The 17,989-nt window shown below is 41.3% G+C and overlaps 1 protein-coding gene across 2 annotated transcripts in view; it reads left to right on the forward strand.

Annotated features, from left to right (window-relative positions):
* NOL10 (nucleolar protein 10) overlaps window positions 1–17,629 on the forward strand; it is a 117,591-nt gene extending 99,962 nt beyond the window's left edge. For both annotated transcript variants that reach the window (XM_063648970.1, XM_054476307.2), the window contains 4 exons: window positions 18–191; window positions 479–726; window positions 11,555–11,657; window positions 17,092–17,629. In XM_063648970.1, the coding sequence (XP_063505040.1) occupies window positions 18–191; window positions 479–726; window positions 11,555–11,657; window positions 17,092–17,211 (645 nt within the window). In that variant the 3' untranslated portion in view covers window positions 17,212–17,629. The remainder of the gene's footprint in view (window positions 1–17; window positions 192–478; window positions 727–11,554; window positions 11,658–17,091) is intronic.
* Window positions 17,630–17,989: the final 360 nt, after the last annotated feature.

Below are 17,989 nucleotides of genomic sequence, written 5' to 3' on the forward strand. Positions count from 1 at the left end.
CTTTTTCCTCCTTATAGAGTCTTCCTAATATTCTCACCGATGATCGATTTAAAGTTATGTTTGAGAACCCTGACTTCCAAGTAGATGAAGAGAGTGAAGAATTTAGGCTTCTGAATCCACTTGTTTCAAAAATTAGTGAAAAAAGGAAGAAGAAACTAAGACTCTTAGAGCAACAAGAACTTCGTGAAAAAGTAATGTACTCCTTATCAGTTAGAATTTGCTACTGTTTCTTTAATATAATGTTTTCTTTGTAAGTTAGAAGAGTCTTTGATTATACTAGAGATGTTATTAATTCCATATTAAGTGGTTGACATTGGGCTTAGGAGTATTATCTTATTTAATTAAAGGCATTTCTCCTGATGCATGCAGTAGAGCAGCTGTTAGGCACTCATTAATGGGCCAGTGCTGCTTCAGAGAAACCAAGGGGTCTGTGTTTGACTGGGAGAAAGGAGTTGCTGCTTACTATTTTTATTCTCAGAAAGAGGAGGAAGAGCCGGAAGGAAAACCAAGTGATGCAGAAAGTTCGGAGAGTTCAGATGATGAAAAAGCCTGGGTTGAAGAGGTCAGGAAGCAACGCAGACTCCTCCAGCAGGAGGAAAAAGTGAAGCGGCAGGAACGACTCAAGGAGGACCAGCAGACAGTCCTAAAGCCCCAGTTTTATGAGATCAAAGCAGGAGAAGAATTTAGAAGCTTCAAAGATTCTGCCACAAAGCAGAAACTGATGAAGTGAGTAGCACTGCCTGAGCGCACAGTTGACATGTAACCAAGCCCTTGCTTTTCCTCTCTGGCACATTGCCCTAAAGATGACTTTTCTGTCTTTGGATGATGGAGGTGCAGAGGGTGGAGGGGACGAGGGAAGCGGGGGAGGTAAGGCCGTGCAGGAGGTGATGTGTGAGGGAAGCACCCAGGAGGCCTGAGGGGAGTGTCGCTATTGAAGTACATTGGTCTCTAGGGGATTTACTTATTTGTCACAACTTTTTGAGGTATAGTTTACATGCAGTAAAATATAGGGTAGAGAGAGCCTTATGAGTATCAGTGGAACACTTTTAAGCTGCAGAAGCCACACACTTTCCTTGTCCTTGTTTTTTCCCCATGGGGTTCCCTCACCTACAAATACTTATTCTGTGCCCTGCAGATCAGTGGTTTGAAGCCTTTTGGACAGTGGTTGCTAGGAGATGACAACTTTTCTGCTTCTTCACAAAGCTATTTTAAAAAATCAGAACCTCGGTTATGTTTGCCCCATCTCACTTTACCTGGTTATTGAAAAGGCTACTTGGAAAATTTGCCAGAAATTTTAAGTCTTTTTCAGGAAAATTGAGAGATCAAAAGGAGTGGTATTCTAGAATAGGCAAATATGTAGAAAGAGGCAGAAGGTAGAATGGTGGTTGCCGAGTGTTTCATGGGTACAGAGTTTCAGGTTGGATTATGAAAATGTTCTGGAAATAGTTGGTGGTGGTTGTACAACAGTGTGAATGTTCGTAATGCTGCTGAACTGTCTACTTAAAAACGGTTAAAATGGTAAGTTGTATATTATAAATATTTACCACCCTTCCAAAAAAATTAACCTTCCTCAAAAAAGGTAGTTTTATTTGAATTAATTTTCAGTTGTCAGGAGTCTGAGTCAGGAACAAGCTAGGTGTCAAGCCCAAGTTGTATATAAACTCTAAATTATGCAAGTCTCTGCTTTGAGAATTCCTAGGCAAAGTATTGATGCATAAGATTGGAATATGATAGACGGTCCCAGGAGATGTCTTAGAAGAATAGTGGAATGTCTGGGAGCCAAGGGAGCAGTCTTGAGGTGGAGCAAGAGGAGTGGGCAGAATAGACCAGGTGTTAGGCTGGGGTCAGTACATTTCTGTACCTTGTACTTCTCCAGCTCCCAGCTCTCTGTGCAGGAGAAGGTGTTTTCTCCGAAGTGGGAGGAGGAAAAGGGTGGGGAGGACATCAGTGAACAGGTGGAATTGTTTCTGGGGTTGAGATATGTTTTATTCATCTTTATTTCACCAGCTTCTAGCAAATATCTGCAACACCAGATGTAGTGAATCCTTCAATTTCGAATTCAGAAGCACCTCAAAATTCTGGTTCTGATGAACTAACTAAAGATATGTCCATGAATAAAGAAGCTAGTAGAGTTGACCCTTGAACAACTCGAGGGCTAGGAGTGCCAACCCCCTGCAAAGTAAAAAGTGTGTATTTAGCCTGGGCACGGTGGCTCACGCCTGTAATCCTAGCACTTCGGGAGGCCGAGGTGGGCGAATCATGAGGTCAGGAGATGGAGACCATTCTGGCCAACATGGTGAAATCCTGTCTCTACTAAAAATATAAAACTTAGCTGGGTATGGCGGCGTGTGCCTGTAGTCCCAGCTACTCAGGAGGCTGAGGCAGGAGAATTGCTTGAACCTGGGAGGCAGAGGTTGCAGTGAGCCGAGATCATGCCACTGCACTCCAGTCTGGTGACAGAACTAGACTCCATCTCAAAAAAAAAAAAAAAAAAAAAAAAAAAATATATATATATATATATATATATATATGCATTTAACTTTTTGTGTTATTTATTTTCACTAGAAAGTCTAGACCTAACACATACAACTTTTGATTTCCCAAAAACTTCATTTTTTTTTTAAAACCTTCCTGGTGACTTAGAACCTAGAATATCCCCAAAAACTTTACTAATAGCCTACTGGTGACCAGAATTTTTAACAGTCAGGGGTCAATTATCACATATTTTGTATGTCCTATGTATTGTATACCGTACGCATACAATAAGATAAGCTGGAGAAAAGCAAATGTTATTAAGAAAATCATACGGAAGGGAAAATATATTCATTAGGTGGGAGAGGATCATTGTAAAGGTCTTCGTCCTTGTTGTCTTCATGTTGAGTGGTCTGAAGAGGAGGAAGAGGAGGGATTGGTCTTCCTGTCTCGGATGGCAGAGTCAGAAGAGGAGGAAGTGGAAGGGAGGCGGGGGAGGCGAGCAATGGTGTTAACTTTTAGTGGAAAAACTGCGTGTAAGTGGAGCAGGGCAGTTCAAACCCATGTTATTCAAGGGCCAACTGTAATGTTCTTGATATCTTTTGAAGGTGTTTTCTTTACTGACCAACCTCACTTTTTAAAATAACAACTTTCTTGAGATATAATTTATGTAACATACAATTCATCTACTTAAAGCATGCAGTTCACTGGTTTTTAGTATATTCACAGAGTTCTGGAACTATCACCATAATTTTAGAACATTGTCATCACCCCAAAAAGAAACCCCACGCCTTATGGGCAGTCACCCCACATTTACCCTACCCCATCTCCCATTCTGAGGCAGCCGCTAGTTTACTTTTCTGTCTCTATCGATTTGCCTATTCTGACATCTCATGTAAAAGGAACTGTATAATGTGTGGCCTTTTGTGGCTGGCCTCTTTCTCTTAGCACAGTGTCTTTAATGTTCATCCGCGTTGCAGCATCTATCGGTATAGTCGGCCCTCTGTATCCGAGGGTTCCTCATCCATAGATTCAACCAATATGGGTTGAAAATATTCAGAAAAAGTTTGTAACTGTACTGAACGTGTACAGACTTTTTTCTTGACTTTATTCCCTAAACAATAGTATAACAACTATGCATGTAGCATTTACATTGTATTAGGTATTATAAGTAATCTAGAGATAATTTAACATATAGGAGAGGGTGTGCACAGGTTATATGGAAATAACCACACCATTTTATACAACTTGAGCATCCATGGATTTTAGTATCCAAGGGAGGTCCTGGAACCAGTTCCCCAGCAGATACCAAGGGACAACTCCACTCGATTTGTTTTTATTACCAAGTAATATTCCAGTGTATGTGTAGACCAGTTTATGTATCCCTTCGTCAGTTGATGGACATCTGGGTAGTTTCCACATTTTGGCTATTATGAATAATGCTGCTATGAACATTGGTTTATACAGTTTTACATGTGTTTTGCATATGTTTTCATCTATGTGCAAGAATTGGAAGAAATTGCTGGTCATATAGTAACTCTATGTTTAGCCTTTTCAGAAACCAGCAAACTTGTCCACAGGCTGTGCCATTTTACATTCTGCAACAGCGTGTGCAGCCTCACTTTTTATACAGCTGTTATGCGTAGTTGTTTTATTGGGAGTCCTGCTTGGTTTGTGCTGTTCTGGTTCTGTGGAGTAAATTTATTTGTTGAGTATATGCTGTTTTTGTCTTGCTCTATTTACTGCTTTATCTCTGGCTCTTGAATAAATACTTAGCATAGAGTGGGCACTTGAGAAATACTTGCTGAAACTGTGAATCTTTTTTGCCGTGACAACACATCAGGCAACTCAGAAGTTAATCCTTCAAGATCTGCTGAGAAAGGACTCCTTTTCCCCATAGCCATTGACCAGGAAAATCTGGGAGCAGTTGTTTTGAGTGTAACCACAGCAACAGGAGGCTGTGATTTGGGGGTAGGCGGTCTGACTAATCTCTCTAACATTCTTCCTTTTGCCTGGGGGCTATGGTGGGATATGGAAGTATAAAACAAAGAGGATAAAAATTTGTATCTAAGAGTAACCCATAGCGAGGTGAATAAACTGCAGTTAAACATTCTAAGTTAAATATCACCAAGTTAAACATTCTTACTAAGTTAAATATAACCAAGTTAAACATTCTTACTAAGTTAAATATCACCAAGTTAAACATTCTTACTAAGTTAAACATCCTTTTTGAGAACTATATAAGTGATAATATTTACATGAGTATTTGGTGAAGCATTAAACCATGATCCTTCAGAGAACTAAAGTGACTCTGTATGTTTATTCTACAAGTTACCGCAAGCCAGTCAACAAGAGACAACATCAGATTGAATGTGTTATATTTAAATGTTCACTTGGACTTGGCTAGCTTTAAAACTGTTTCTATAAAGGGAAAGGTGGATCGTGAATGGTAGCTGGAGGCTTGAGTGAGCTGTCTGCGTTGCTTGGTGTGGTCATATGGCTTTAGATAAACACGTGTGTCTGTTGACACATATTTTTATGCCTTACAGTGGGCTAACTTTGTTTGTGAGTCTGTTCATCCACTTATCAGCCTCTCCACCACCCATTTGCTCATGGGAAAGGAGCATAAGAAGGAAGGAACTGAATTTGGGGAGCCTTGAAATCATATGGAAACTGGCTGTGGAAAGATACAGAGTGGAGCATTCAGGGCTGTTGGGAAGGATAGCATTCCTGGCAGAGGCACAGTGCAGCCACAGGCAGGCCATGCGAAGGGTTGGGGGTGCCTTCCTACAGCCAGAGCACGGGGTGCCTGAAGGGGTAGCCGAGCAAGCACTGGAAAGCCACGATCCTACAGCTTAGATGAATGGGATCCAATCTATTCCAACCCCTCCCCTAGTGTTGTAAATACTTTTGTAATAAAAGCAGTGCATGTTTGTTGTAGCAAATAAAAACATAGGCATAAAAAGTCCCTATTCCCAGAAACCCATTAGCAAAATATCTCCATTTTAGAAAGACAATGTGCGGAGAACCTGGACACTCAGAGACCAGCTCTCAAATCATTAGAATCATCCCAGTTAGAAGGGCCACAGGCCTGAACGATGGGGTGGAGAGGAGCAGACAGACCAGAAGACTAACAGTGAGAAAGAAAAATGGGCACAAACTCCACCATCAGTTCCTAATAATATCAAAGGAGAAGGGAATAGTCAAGGATGACTTAGCGATGTCTGGCAATGTTGCCATTGAGGTAAAAAATGCAGAATGCAAAATAGGTTTAAGGCTAAAAGTAATGAGATGGGTTTTGTGCACATTAAATAAAGGAGCCCATGCGTCTTCTGTGTCACATTCAGTAAACCAATGGCAGTGTCCATCGGGCCCAGGAAGGGGAGGCTGGAGATGTCAGTTTGAGAGATACCAGCCTTTATTGCGTGGTCAAGATCACGAATGAAAAGAGATTTACCGTCATTGTATAAAGTAAGATCAGGGCTAAGAATGGAAGCTTGGGGAAAAACAAATATTTTACTTGAACCTGTGATAAAATCCATACCGTACACCTCTCTAGAGAAAAATACAAATGCCTGTGATGTATTTGCATAGAATTTTAGAGACCTCACAGATGTACTGATTGCCTAGGACTAAAAATTCTGTTAGAAAGCAGACAGAGGAGAAGATGGACAGTAAAAATACTGGAGTTGTCAACAAGCTGAGAGGAAAACTGGAAAGGGCCAAACCTGGAGCGTGTCTCAGGGAAGGGAGTGGTCCTGACACCCAGCGGAGCAGAGAGGCCCAGGCACGAAGGCTGGGAAAAGGCCAGTATGCGGATGGCCTCACCGGCACTCGTGTCTCAGTCCTGCCAAATGACCAACTGCAGTAAAGAGGCGAGTGACTGGGAGATAGAAAACACGGTGAACAGTTAGTGTAGGTGAGTCTTTCAAGAAGTTTGGTAGTGAAAGAAAGGGATGCAAGCCAATAACTTGATGGAAAGCGGTTTATAGACTTGAGAGACGTGGTTTGTTAGTAGGCAGAGAAGACTCAGCCACGGAAGGGGGTAGTAAGGAATTGACAGAATTGAGTCAGTTGATAAAGTAGCATCTGGTAAGGAACCGGGTGGCGGTGGGCCCGAGTACCAGGTAAGGAGAGCCTCAGAAAAGACAAGGTATGCATCCTCAGAGACACAGAGGAAAGAAGTCCAGATGCGTGGACATAGGGGACATCATTCTGGTTAGAGGTAGAAAGATTGGGAAGGACATGCTTGTTGGCCTCAGGAATCTGGGCACGTCAGCCTTTTCTGGTATCTGGAGCTGCCGCGACCTGCAAGGTCCAGGAGTGGAGCTGTGTGCGTCAGTGAACAGTGGAGGAAGAGAGTCCTTAGAGTGAAAACTCTCCACATTTCAGTAGATGGGGATAACTTCTCTTCTTGGGTAGTCAGTACTAGCTGCCAGGCAGCCTTTCAGTTCCATTTATGAAAGCATTCTTTGAAGTACCTGCACTGTGGTAGGTCCTAGAAATTCAAAGATGTTTAAGACAGTCCCTGCCTTTGAGGAGCTCATCTTCTTCACCGGGTAGCTTGGTAGCTTTGGGTGAGCTTTTTATCGTGTCTGCAACATTATCCACTTTGTGAATTAATATGGCATGTTTTTACTCTTCAGCTCACATTCCTCTGATAGTGGATAAGAGCTGAGGTAGTGCAGCTTTGTTTTAATATAAGTATTTAAAAATCTAATCTGGGAAGTAATTAAATTCCAGGCTTACATTTTTAAAAAGAGAATCTTGTATTACTCAAGGAATATGTCCTCAGTACTATGTAGGCATGTTATCATTGTAATACTTAAGAGTGTGGACTGAAGGTTAAAGCCTCTCCTGTCCCCCACCTCCCTCCCTGAGGTCATGGCTGTGTGTGCACCATACTTCTCTCCTTTAAAAAATGCATTCACTCCTGTATGTGTTCACACTCACAGATCTATACCTGTAGCTTTTTTTCTTTAACATGAATGGTTCATACTCTTCATGTTATTTTTTGAGATGGGTCTCACGCTGTCGCCCAGGCTGGAGTGCAGAGGCGCAATCATGGTTCACTGCAGCCTCGACCTGCTGGGCTCAAATGATCCTCCCACTTCACCCTCCTGAGTAGCTGCAACTACAGGCCACCACATGCGGCTAATTGTTAAACTTTTTGTCCAGATGGGGTCTCATTTTGTTGCCCAGACTGGTCTTGAACTTCTGGCTTCACGACATCCTCCTGCCTCAGCCTCCCAAAATGCTGGAATTGCAGGCATGAGCCACTGTGCTCAGCCCAATTATACTGTTTTAACTTGCTCTTTTCATTTAACAGCAAGTCTTGGAAATGTTTCTTTATAAGTACAGTAGGCTTACCTTCTGGCTGCATAAATATTTCATAAGGTGGATGTGCTGTGATGTATGTTGTTCCTCTAACTATGGGTGTTTAGGTTGCTGCTTTTTCTCTTTCCCTTTTCACAGTCACAAATATGTGTACGCACACGGACAAGTATTTCTTTAGAGTATATTCCTAGTAGGAGTTTGCTGGATCAGCGGGGGTATGTGGTAGAGACTGCCAGATCACCCTCCAAAAAGGCTTGAGCACTTTGCACTCTGGCCAGAGCGCCTGTTTCCCCACACTCCAGCAACGCCGGGTATTAGGAATCTTTTAAATCTTCGTTACGCCTATAGATGAGGGATCAGATTTCATGGTTGCCTGAAATCTTGCCTGGTCTCTTGAAATAGGGCCTTTGAAGCAACACGTGGAAATGGAAAGCATTCAAATAAAGGTTTTACTAAACCTTATGGCATATGTAAATATTTGTCAAAGGTAGTTATTTTTAAAGCAAAGTACTTAAAATTAAATTTAAAAAATACTTAATTCTTTATCTGTGGATTCTCTTTCTCCATTTTCTAATTTATTCCCTCCGATATAGACTATGGAGCGGGGGCTCCTTTAATTAGAGTTAATTAACTCTTCTCAGTTCTGTCCTGAAGCACATGCCTTTATGAATATGACCCCACCCCCACACTGCCCCTTCCGTGCAGCGGGATTCAAAACCTCTCAGCCGAGGAGCATTGAGTTTTCATTAAATATGTGTGTGCGCGTGTGTTCGTATTTTAAAACCCCAAAGTAAATTAACCTCCCTGGTGCACCTAAATATTTAATTTGATTTTCTTCCTTGTAGTTTCTGCCCACTTTCCTTTTCATTTTAAGATAAATTTACTAATAATTTAGGTTCTTCCCCTGGGAGCCTTCTGCATTCTACACTGAGTAATTCTACCCACTTTTAACATTGTAAAGCCTATATCTATTTTCTTAGCAATCACAAGTTTGGGGATTGTTTTTATCTACTTGTTCCAATTAGATTTTCCCCTAGAATCCTTTACACCAATGAGAAAGTCCGCCATGGCTGTCAGACCTAAAGTAAAGCCTAGGCAGGGAAAAGAAGCAGGGGCAGGGCAGGGAGCGGGGGAGGGGAGAGGGGGAGGGAAAGGCCAATTCTGCCATCTTCCTCTGCCACCTGCCAGTGTCCTGGAAGAAACATGCTGAGAAGCGCATGCAGCTTGGTGTTCTGCCTTTTATTGTTCTGTTCAATAAGGAATTTTCAGGTGTTCCTACAGCAGTGTCTACTTAGGTCATCTCTGACCAAAGTCACACTCAAAAAGCAGGCTGTGGAACTGCTGGTTAGCAAATGCTTTCAGTAAACTGACTTTCAAAGGGAGGGAAGTGGAGCTTCTTTAATGTAGAAATCTCCACACATGGTCTCTGTCTGTGTCTGATCTTCTGCCATGGTTTGTTCCAAAACTCAGCTTGTCTTTCCAAATAGCCTAGACAGAACAAGTTTTTACAAGTGCACATTGAAAGTACATTGAGAGAAACCCCAGAATGTGTATGCCCTATCATGGAGGAAGTAAGGTCATTCTTAACAGAGTAATAATTGCTCACAATTTACTGGCAAAGTCTTTTTCTTCCTAAATTAGTGTTTTCTGTATACCATCTTCTCTCAGTGGTTCCATAGTTATTCAGAATTCCTGTTAACTTTTTTTTTAAAGTGAAAGCAAGTTTATTAAGAAAGTAAAGGAATAAAAGAATGGCTACTCCATAGGCACAGCAGCCCTGTTAACTTTGAAACCTCAGAGTTTATAGCTATGAAAAGAAAGAAGAAGAATGACATGAACAGGTTGAGGAATTTGCTGAGGCTCACATAATTCACATGCTAGAGTCCGTTTACACTTTACTTTTGAATTGTTAGAAAAAAAGCTAACCTAAATCTTCATTTCATTCCGTTTGTCATGTGGAAGCTTGTCATTGAGAATACTTAATGGACAAGTTTCCTGAACAAAACTGTGTAAATCAAGTATGGCCTGACACTTGCCTGGAAACCAGCAATTCTGAAATTGGAATCCTGCTTAGAACTGAATCCTTACGTGGCCTGCAGCAAGTCATTTCACATCTTACCTCCCTTTTTTGCCATCTATAAAGGATAAATATTTCTGTCTCAGGGATGTTGAAAGGATTAATTAGTTAGTCTATAAAGAACTTTGAAGATGAAAAGTACTTTAAAAGTGCTTCTTAATAACATTATTGCTTAGAAAAGAGTGCCACTTTTATGCTAACCACTTTATGTCTCAAATTATATAAAGAAGGTATGTTTAGTACATTACTACGAGTTGTAAACTAGAGATAAATTTCTCATGGTGTGAACATCAAACATTAGCTTCAGAATTTCAAAGAAGCATCACTTTGTCTTAAGAATCATTTAGGAGCTGTGCTCTCCTCAGTAATTAGTTACAAAGATCATATTTCAGGGAAGAAAAGACTCTTTCACACAGTTCAGCCTTTTTTTTTTTCTTCAGTCAGGTTTCTTAGCCATCACTTTAAAGGGCTGCATTGAATTTGATCTGGGGCAGGGAGGACAGGAGAGAGTATACTATTTTTGAGGAGGGAACAGAATAGAAGAGAACCATATTCTTTGTTTTGTCTTCCCTTGCATCTCTCTCAGTCTTATCAGGGGGATAGGAATCTATTGCTTTAGCCATTTCTAGAAAAGTTAGAGTAACTGTTTAAACTTACTGAAAATATATATCATTAGGCTTAATTCAGTTTATTTCCCTCTAAACCAAGTTACAAAAAGGGCCAGTGTTCTAGTTTATAATAAAACATTATTATAACTTGCAGTGAAGTTTCATATAATGAGTTCAAAATTCATACTTAACCTCTTTATTGGAAAGCAGAGGGGGGTTGTGTTAATTACACAGATGACAGTGAAATGCAGGGCACAGCAGACTGTAACAGAGACACAGATTATATAAAGAGAGCCTAGAAAAATTTGGAAAATGTGATCAAGAAATGAAATGAGATTTAAATTTGGAATAAAGTATGTCAGAAAGAGTAAGTCAGGTAAGAAACTAAAAGGAAAGATACCTGGAGAGATAGCAGTGGCTAGAGCTGAATCAGGTAGAATTACCCAAAGTGTAATTGCTTTTGTTTTCTCTCAGTGTCATCAGACAGATGCATGTTTCAAGCTGTTCATGCTGTGGGATGATGGCTTGCAGTCTACGGAGTTAAGACTGAGTGAAGGAAAAACGAGAATTATCATAGCTCTTCTCTGTGGCTTGACCTGGAGGACTTAATTTGTGCTCATTCCTTTGTAAAAGGTGGACGAGTGGCCAAAATAGTCACATACCTAATTTGTGTATTGTTTAAATATATCATTATATCATAAATGCCATTGACCATTATGATCAATTACAGGCTTCAGGAGTAGATCGCTCTTTGCATTTGGTCTTCGGAAATATGATGGATTTTAGTAAGAAAAGTAGCAGGCATTGAAGTATTTGGTCCTGCCACTTAAGATATTAGTGGGTGTTTTTGCCAGCCATTGTTTTGCAGTCTGTCTCTGGAATATGAATAATGACTATTTGAATGCACCTAATTCTTTTGATTTATTGTGTTAAATGAATGATATTTTTTGTTTACATGTGTGAACATTTTTCTTCCTATCAATTCTAATCAAAACTTGTTTCAAATGGTAAATTAAAACATAATTTTGATTAATGTGGCATTCTTTTGAATTTCCCATAGCAAAACCCTTGAAGATCGTTTGAAAATTGAAGCAAAAAATGGGACATTGAGTGTATCCGACACCACCGTTGGCAGCAAACAATTGACATTTACATTAAAGAGGGTGAGTTGTCTTTTATTGTTATTTTTAATTCAAAAAGAAAAATAAGCTTCCAATACTGTTTGTGTGTGTGTCCTCAGAGCAGCCTTCTCACACTTCTCCCTTATTGAGGAAGCTGTGTTCCCTGTTCTAGCATTTTCCCTGCAACCAGAGCCCCTGGTGGGCCAAGAGCACAGTGTGTGACTGCAGCAGAGCCAGGAATGTCACTGGTGTCCCAAGGGAGACAGGGAGTTAGTGGCCCTGGAGTTAGCTCTGTTGGAGATGAACCAGCTATCTTGGTTTCTGGATTGCTCTGTGGCCTCAGGTGCGGCTTATAAAGCAAAAGTCCCGTGCTGACCCTCTAAAGATGTAGGACTACTACATCCTGACCCTCTGAGGGTATACGGACTTTGAAGAAGACCGGAATTGGTGAGTTCTGATAACTTGTGACAGTCACACCCAGCTTGCCCAGATACTATCATTTTAGAAGACAAACTACTCTGCCAGTGGTCATCCTATTCTAAGTTGATTTAAAAGATCCATTTTTTTTAGCCAGTAGTAATAATACCTGTCACACATTGTAGGAGGAGTAAGCTGCTTAAATATTTACTGTTAGCTGGATACAGTTTTATTTCTTAAAAAAATTTTTTCTCATTCATAGTCAGTCCTCTTCAATATAGTCACCAAATAGAAAAGAATGACAAAGATTTCATCCCTTTTTTTTTTCTTAAGCAGTAGTAGGAAGATTATTCTTTTTTAAAATTGAGATATAATTCACAGACCATATGCATCCTTTTAAAGTGTACGATTCAGTGGTTCTTAGTGTATTCACTGAGTTGGGCAACCATCACACTGTGTAATTCCAGAACATTTTCATCACCCCAGAAAGAAGCCCTATACCCTTTAGCATTTACCCCCATCTTTTCATCCCCCGGCCCCTGGCAACCACTAATCTACTTCCTGTCTCCATAGCTTTGCCTGTTCCAGACATTTCATACAAATGGAATCATTCAATGTGAAGTCTTTGCTTCTTTCACTGAGCGTAATGTTTTCAAGGTTTATTCATTCAGTGGTGTAGCTTGCATCGGAATTGCTTTTCTTTTTATGGCTGAATAATATACCATTGTATGTATATAACACATTTTGCTATTCATTCGTTTTTTAAGGGACATTTGGGTTGTGTTCTTTTGGGGGAAGCGGTTAATAATTGGCTGTGAAAATGAATGTGTAAATTTTTGCATGAACGTGTTTTTATTTATCTTGGGTCTATACCTAGGAGCGGAATTGCTGGGTCATACAGTGTAGCTATTTAACTTTTTGAGAAACCTGTCAGACTGTTTTCCAAAGTGGCTGCACCATTTTACATTCCCACCAAGCAGCGTATGAGGGTTGCAGGTTTTCCACATCCACACCAAACCTGTCTCTGTCTGTCATCTTTATTATATCCATGCTAGTGGGTGTGAGTGGTGTGTTATTTGATTTGCAGGTCCCTAATGACTAATGAGTTGAGCATTTTATCATGTGCTTATTGGTCATTTGTGTGTCATCTCTGGAGAACTACCTCATCACATCCTGTACCCATTCATCTCTGATTTCTCTAAAATTTTCCCAACCTGCATCCAGGAGGCTTGCCAAGTAATAAAAAACTTCATTATTCTAAGTGCAAAAAGCTTTTCAGTTAATTCTGTCTGCCGAGAGCAAATTTGCCCACTTAACATTTATCACTTACATAAGCCAAATACACATTCAGAGGGACCTCATTGTGCCTGTTCCTAATTTCTTATCAACTTTCTTTATACCTGGAAGCATTCCTTGATTCCCTAGGAAACTCAAGTGATGTCAAATGGGGCAGGAGCAGCGCAGCCTGGAAGGATCCCAGGTCTGCAGTGCAGCCACCTCAGCTCCTGCACAGGCCCCTCTGCTGGGTTGAGTGAGCACCTGCTTTGCAGTAACATGAAAATACAAGCCTTTTCCCACTGTTTCTAAATTGGAAGGTACTGAGTTGAAGATCAGTTTAAAATTTGTAGTAAAATGAAAATAAGATGGCTCCAAAATTATATTTTTGTTTATAAAAAAAGTATTAAGAATTGCCTTAAATGGCCTCATAACTGAATCAAGCAGAGGCTTTGAAACTGTTTTGAGGAATGTTTCAATTAATGTTTGATGTGTGTGTTTCCTTACTTGACAGACATTTTAATTATTAAATCTCAGTTTTACTTGAGTTCTAGTTTTCAGTAAATTTTACTTATTCAGGCAATTGTTCATAGAAGTCTCTTTTTATACTGCATGTTTGATATGCTCAGGTAGAATCTTGAGTTTTTCCTGTATTTGCATATGCACCTCCTAAAATTTCAATAAAATTGAAGAGGGAAAATCTATGCTTTAATGTCGTTTAAAATTGTATAGTGGCAAAACTGGGATTCAGTCACAAATCTAATTTTAAAATGCCATTTAGTACAGTTCCTCATCAAGCCTGAGGCTGTTGCTGATACAAATGTGCCTGTTTGCACCTGTCCTCCTGCTCCCTCTGTGACAGGAGTGCTGAAGGCTGTGGTGAAGTAGTCGGGCAGAGGAGGCAGGAGCACCCGGGAGAAGCGCTAACGGGCCCATAGATCCCATCCTCCTGAATCCGCCACACGGTGGCAAGGCCTTCCAGATGCAGCCTTGGGAAAGAGGCTAGTTATAGTCCTTTTTCTGCATGGAAATTTGTCTGCAGAACAATAGCCACTGCTTACAAGCTCCTCTCGAAGCTCCTACCTTGGTGGAGAAAGTCTGGCAGAGCTTCCCAAAATGTGTTCCAGGAGATGTAAACAGTGACTGTGGAAGATTACTTTTGCCATCAGACAGATAAGGGAAAAACCTTGGACTGATGTCCATGTTGAAGACTTAATGAAGGTACCTTAACTTAGAAGCTCCAACCACACACCTTGTTTCTCTGTATTTAGCGCATCATTTTCCAAAATTATATGAAGAAACCTTTTTTTTTTTTGGAGATGGAGTCTCGCTCTGTTGCCCAGGCTGGAGTGCAGTGGCACCATCTCGGCTCACTGCACGCTCCACCTCCCGGGTTCACGCCATTCTCCTGCCTCAGCCTCCCAAGTAGCTGGGACTACAGGCAACTGCCACCATGCCCAGCTAATTTTTTGTATTTTTAGTAGAGACATGGTTTCACCGTGTTAGCCAGGATGATACCAATCTCCTGACCTCGTGATCTGCCCATCTCAGCCTCCCAAAGAGCTGGGATTACAGGTGTGAGCCACCACATCTGACCTGAAGAAACCCTTTTTAAATAAATCCTGATTAACATGAAGAATAGAAATATTGAATAACTGGTGTTGGTTCACTTTACAGGGCTCCTGGTGATGTCATCACTTGCTCAGCTAGGGAGTGTTAGAAGGAGTTCTGAGTTTTCCGTTAATGCACGTGTATTGATGCCTGCCCTGTGCTGCATGCTAGGGACAGACATGGCTCTTGCCACCACAGTTCTCAGTCTACTGGGAGAGAGACAGCGGGTAAAAATTCTACACCTCTAATTATATCGTTAGAACTGTGGCAAGTGCTTCAAAGGAGAGCAGAGGGCTGTGAGAGTGTTTGGTAAGGGACCAAACTTTGCACAGTCTCAATAAGCACAGGACTGAACTGACATAGTATTTCTATTTTTTAAAAATCCTTCTGGCTGCTGCATGGAGAGTTGCCTCAAGGGGTATTTGAAAGGAAGCAGACCACGAGGAAGGCAGCTCCATGGTGGCCGTGCTTAGGACGACGGGCAGCAACCTGGGCTCGGGTGGGACCCTCTGAGACGGAGCACAGTGGAGGAGTTTGGGACGCACTTCAGAAGAATACACGGGACAGGATTTACTTTGAAAAGACAGTTGAAGAATAGTAATAGAGAAGGGACTTAAAGAATTATTCAGAAACCCAGTTTAAGAGCTTCTTAGAATAGGAGAAATGCATCCTTTTTTTTTTTTTTTTTTTGACATTACAAATTGCTTTCCTTCCCCACTACTCTCTCACTTGCAACTCTAATTTTAGAAGAGTGGGTAATATCCACAAGAGGTGAATCCACTGGAGACTTTCTCCCCAAGGGTAACATACAGATGCATGTGTTTTGTTAGGTGTGTAGAAAATACAGATCCTGGCTGGGCGCAGTGGCGCACGCCTGTAATCGCAGCACTTTGGGATGCCAAGGTGGGTGGATCACAAGGTCAAGAGATTGAGACCATCCTGGACAACATGGTGAAACCCCGTCTCTACTAAAAACACAAAAATTAGCCGGGTGTGGTGGCGGTGCCTGTGGTCCCAGCTACTCTGGAGGCTGAGGCAGGGGAATCACTTGAATCCGGGAGGCAGAGGTTGCAGTGAGCCGAGATTGCACCATTGCACTCCAGCCTGGCAACAGAGCAAGACTCCATCTCAAAAAAAAAAAAGAAAAGAAAATACAGATCCCAGTGAAGCAGGTTCCCTGGGTGTCCATAAGACGGTGCTTTTCCGCTTTGTCAACTGAGGCCCTTGACAGTGCTTTCTCAGTTTACCATCTGTGCAGTTCCACCACTAAGAATGTGTTTTTTTGTTTGGTTTTTTTTTTTGAGCTTTACATTCAGGAGTTTGTATTTTCAAAACCATCAGATGTGTTTTTAAAACCGTATAACTCTTAACCTTTGTTGTGGATTCTGCATCGATACTCTTCTAAGAATTTCTGCTGAAAGTAGTTAAACCATTTGGTACCAGGGATGGGGTAGGGAGGAGTTCCAGCTCCCACTTGAGCCAATGAGCATTGAGAACAAATGTGAGCACCTTTCCAGCAGTCAGCCCGAGAGTCCACATGCTTATTGCAGCTGTGAACTTGTGCATCGTCTGCTTAGCTTTTATCAGTGATTCATGAGAGCAGTTTGCTGCTTTTAAGGAGAGATGGAGTTTTGGGAAACAGCTAAAAATTCTTCGGAGCAAGTTCTAGTGAATGAATGCTTTAATAATGTACTTTTAGTACATTTAAGTATTTTTTTCTTTTTAAAAACAGTGGGAATAAACTAATGGCTCTAGTTTGTAAACAAAGATCTCTAAAAGGAAAATGGACACTCTGTAAGTGATATCGTCTTCTTAAGGTGGCTCTTTTATAGACTCTTTTAAAACATCCCAGTGGTTGTGTGAGTGTGTTGGTTGAAAAACCAGTCTACTTTGTAGGAGACTGGTCTGTGAGGGCCCTTCTCTTGCCTGGGGTTTAGAATTTCTGCTTTTGCATTGATGGTGAAAGTTAGCCTTGGTCCTGCTGTTTCTGCCAGGGTAGCGTTTGTCAGAGCAGAGTCCAGGCAGCCCCACCATGTCCCCTGGAGCCTGTGGACAGCGTTTCTCCTAGCAGCAGGTCTGAGATTGGTGGTGGTACTGTTGGCAGCCTGACAGTTACCAGAAAAGGAGTATAGAATTTTCTCTTTCCCTCTACTCATTTAATTTTCTCTTTTAGTCTGAACAGCAGAAAAAGCAACAGGAGGCTGAGAAACTACATCGACAAGAAAGGAAAAGACTCCGTCGTTCGGCCGGACACCTGAAGTCAAGACACAAAAGAGGACGGTCGTTTCATTGATTTGAGAAGTGATCCTACCTGTGATTAGGGAGGGGTACGTCTCCCCCAAACTGATCATCGTTAGGGTGTTAAACACAGACAAGGGAACACACGTTTTTAAAGTTCATGTACATTCTTGTACACAGAGGTAAAGATTTGAAAACCTGTGCCTTGTGGATTGAACTTTGAAGCTGGGCCCCGCCGATGGCCACCGCATAGCCCCAAGGGTGTGCTTACAAGTCGTTGCTCCCTGGAAACATTGTCCTTTCCCCATGGTTTTAATCATGAAAACCAGGTTGGGGTTTTTTTTAATATTGTGAAATGTACACCATGAAATGAAAGGTTTATCCTGTGCTAGAAACCAAGATTTATTATGCTCTAGGAACATTTTTCTTGCACTGCCTACCGCCATTCATGATTAAACCATCCAGAAATACCATCCCTGTTTTACCTGGTGTCTGTGTATTGCCTGTGTTTGTGTTTATAAGTGTGTGCTGATAGGTTTGTTTGGCTTGTTCATGTATTAGTTTGGGATTTGTTTTTCAATAATTTATACCAAGAGAGTATAATCTGATGGTGCAGGTTGAGAGCATCCCAAATCCGAAAATCTAGAACTGTTTGAGCACTGTATTTATCTGTTCTTGCACTGCTATAAAGAACTACCTGGAACTGGGTAATTTATAAGTAAAGAAAAGAGGTTTAATTGACTCGGTTCTACAGGCGGTACAGGAAGCATGGCTGTGGAGGCCCCGGGAAGCTTACAATCGTGTCGGAAGGTGAGGCGGAAGCAGGCATGTCC

The sequence above is a fragment of the Pongo pygmaeus genome, chromosome 12, assembly GCF_028885625.2.
Source record: "Pongo pygmaeus isolate AG05252 chromosome 12, NHGRI_mPonPyg2-v2.0_pri, whole genome shotgun sequence".
NCBI lineage: Eukaryota > Metazoa > Chordata > Mammalia > Primates > Hominidae > Pongo > Pongo pygmaeus.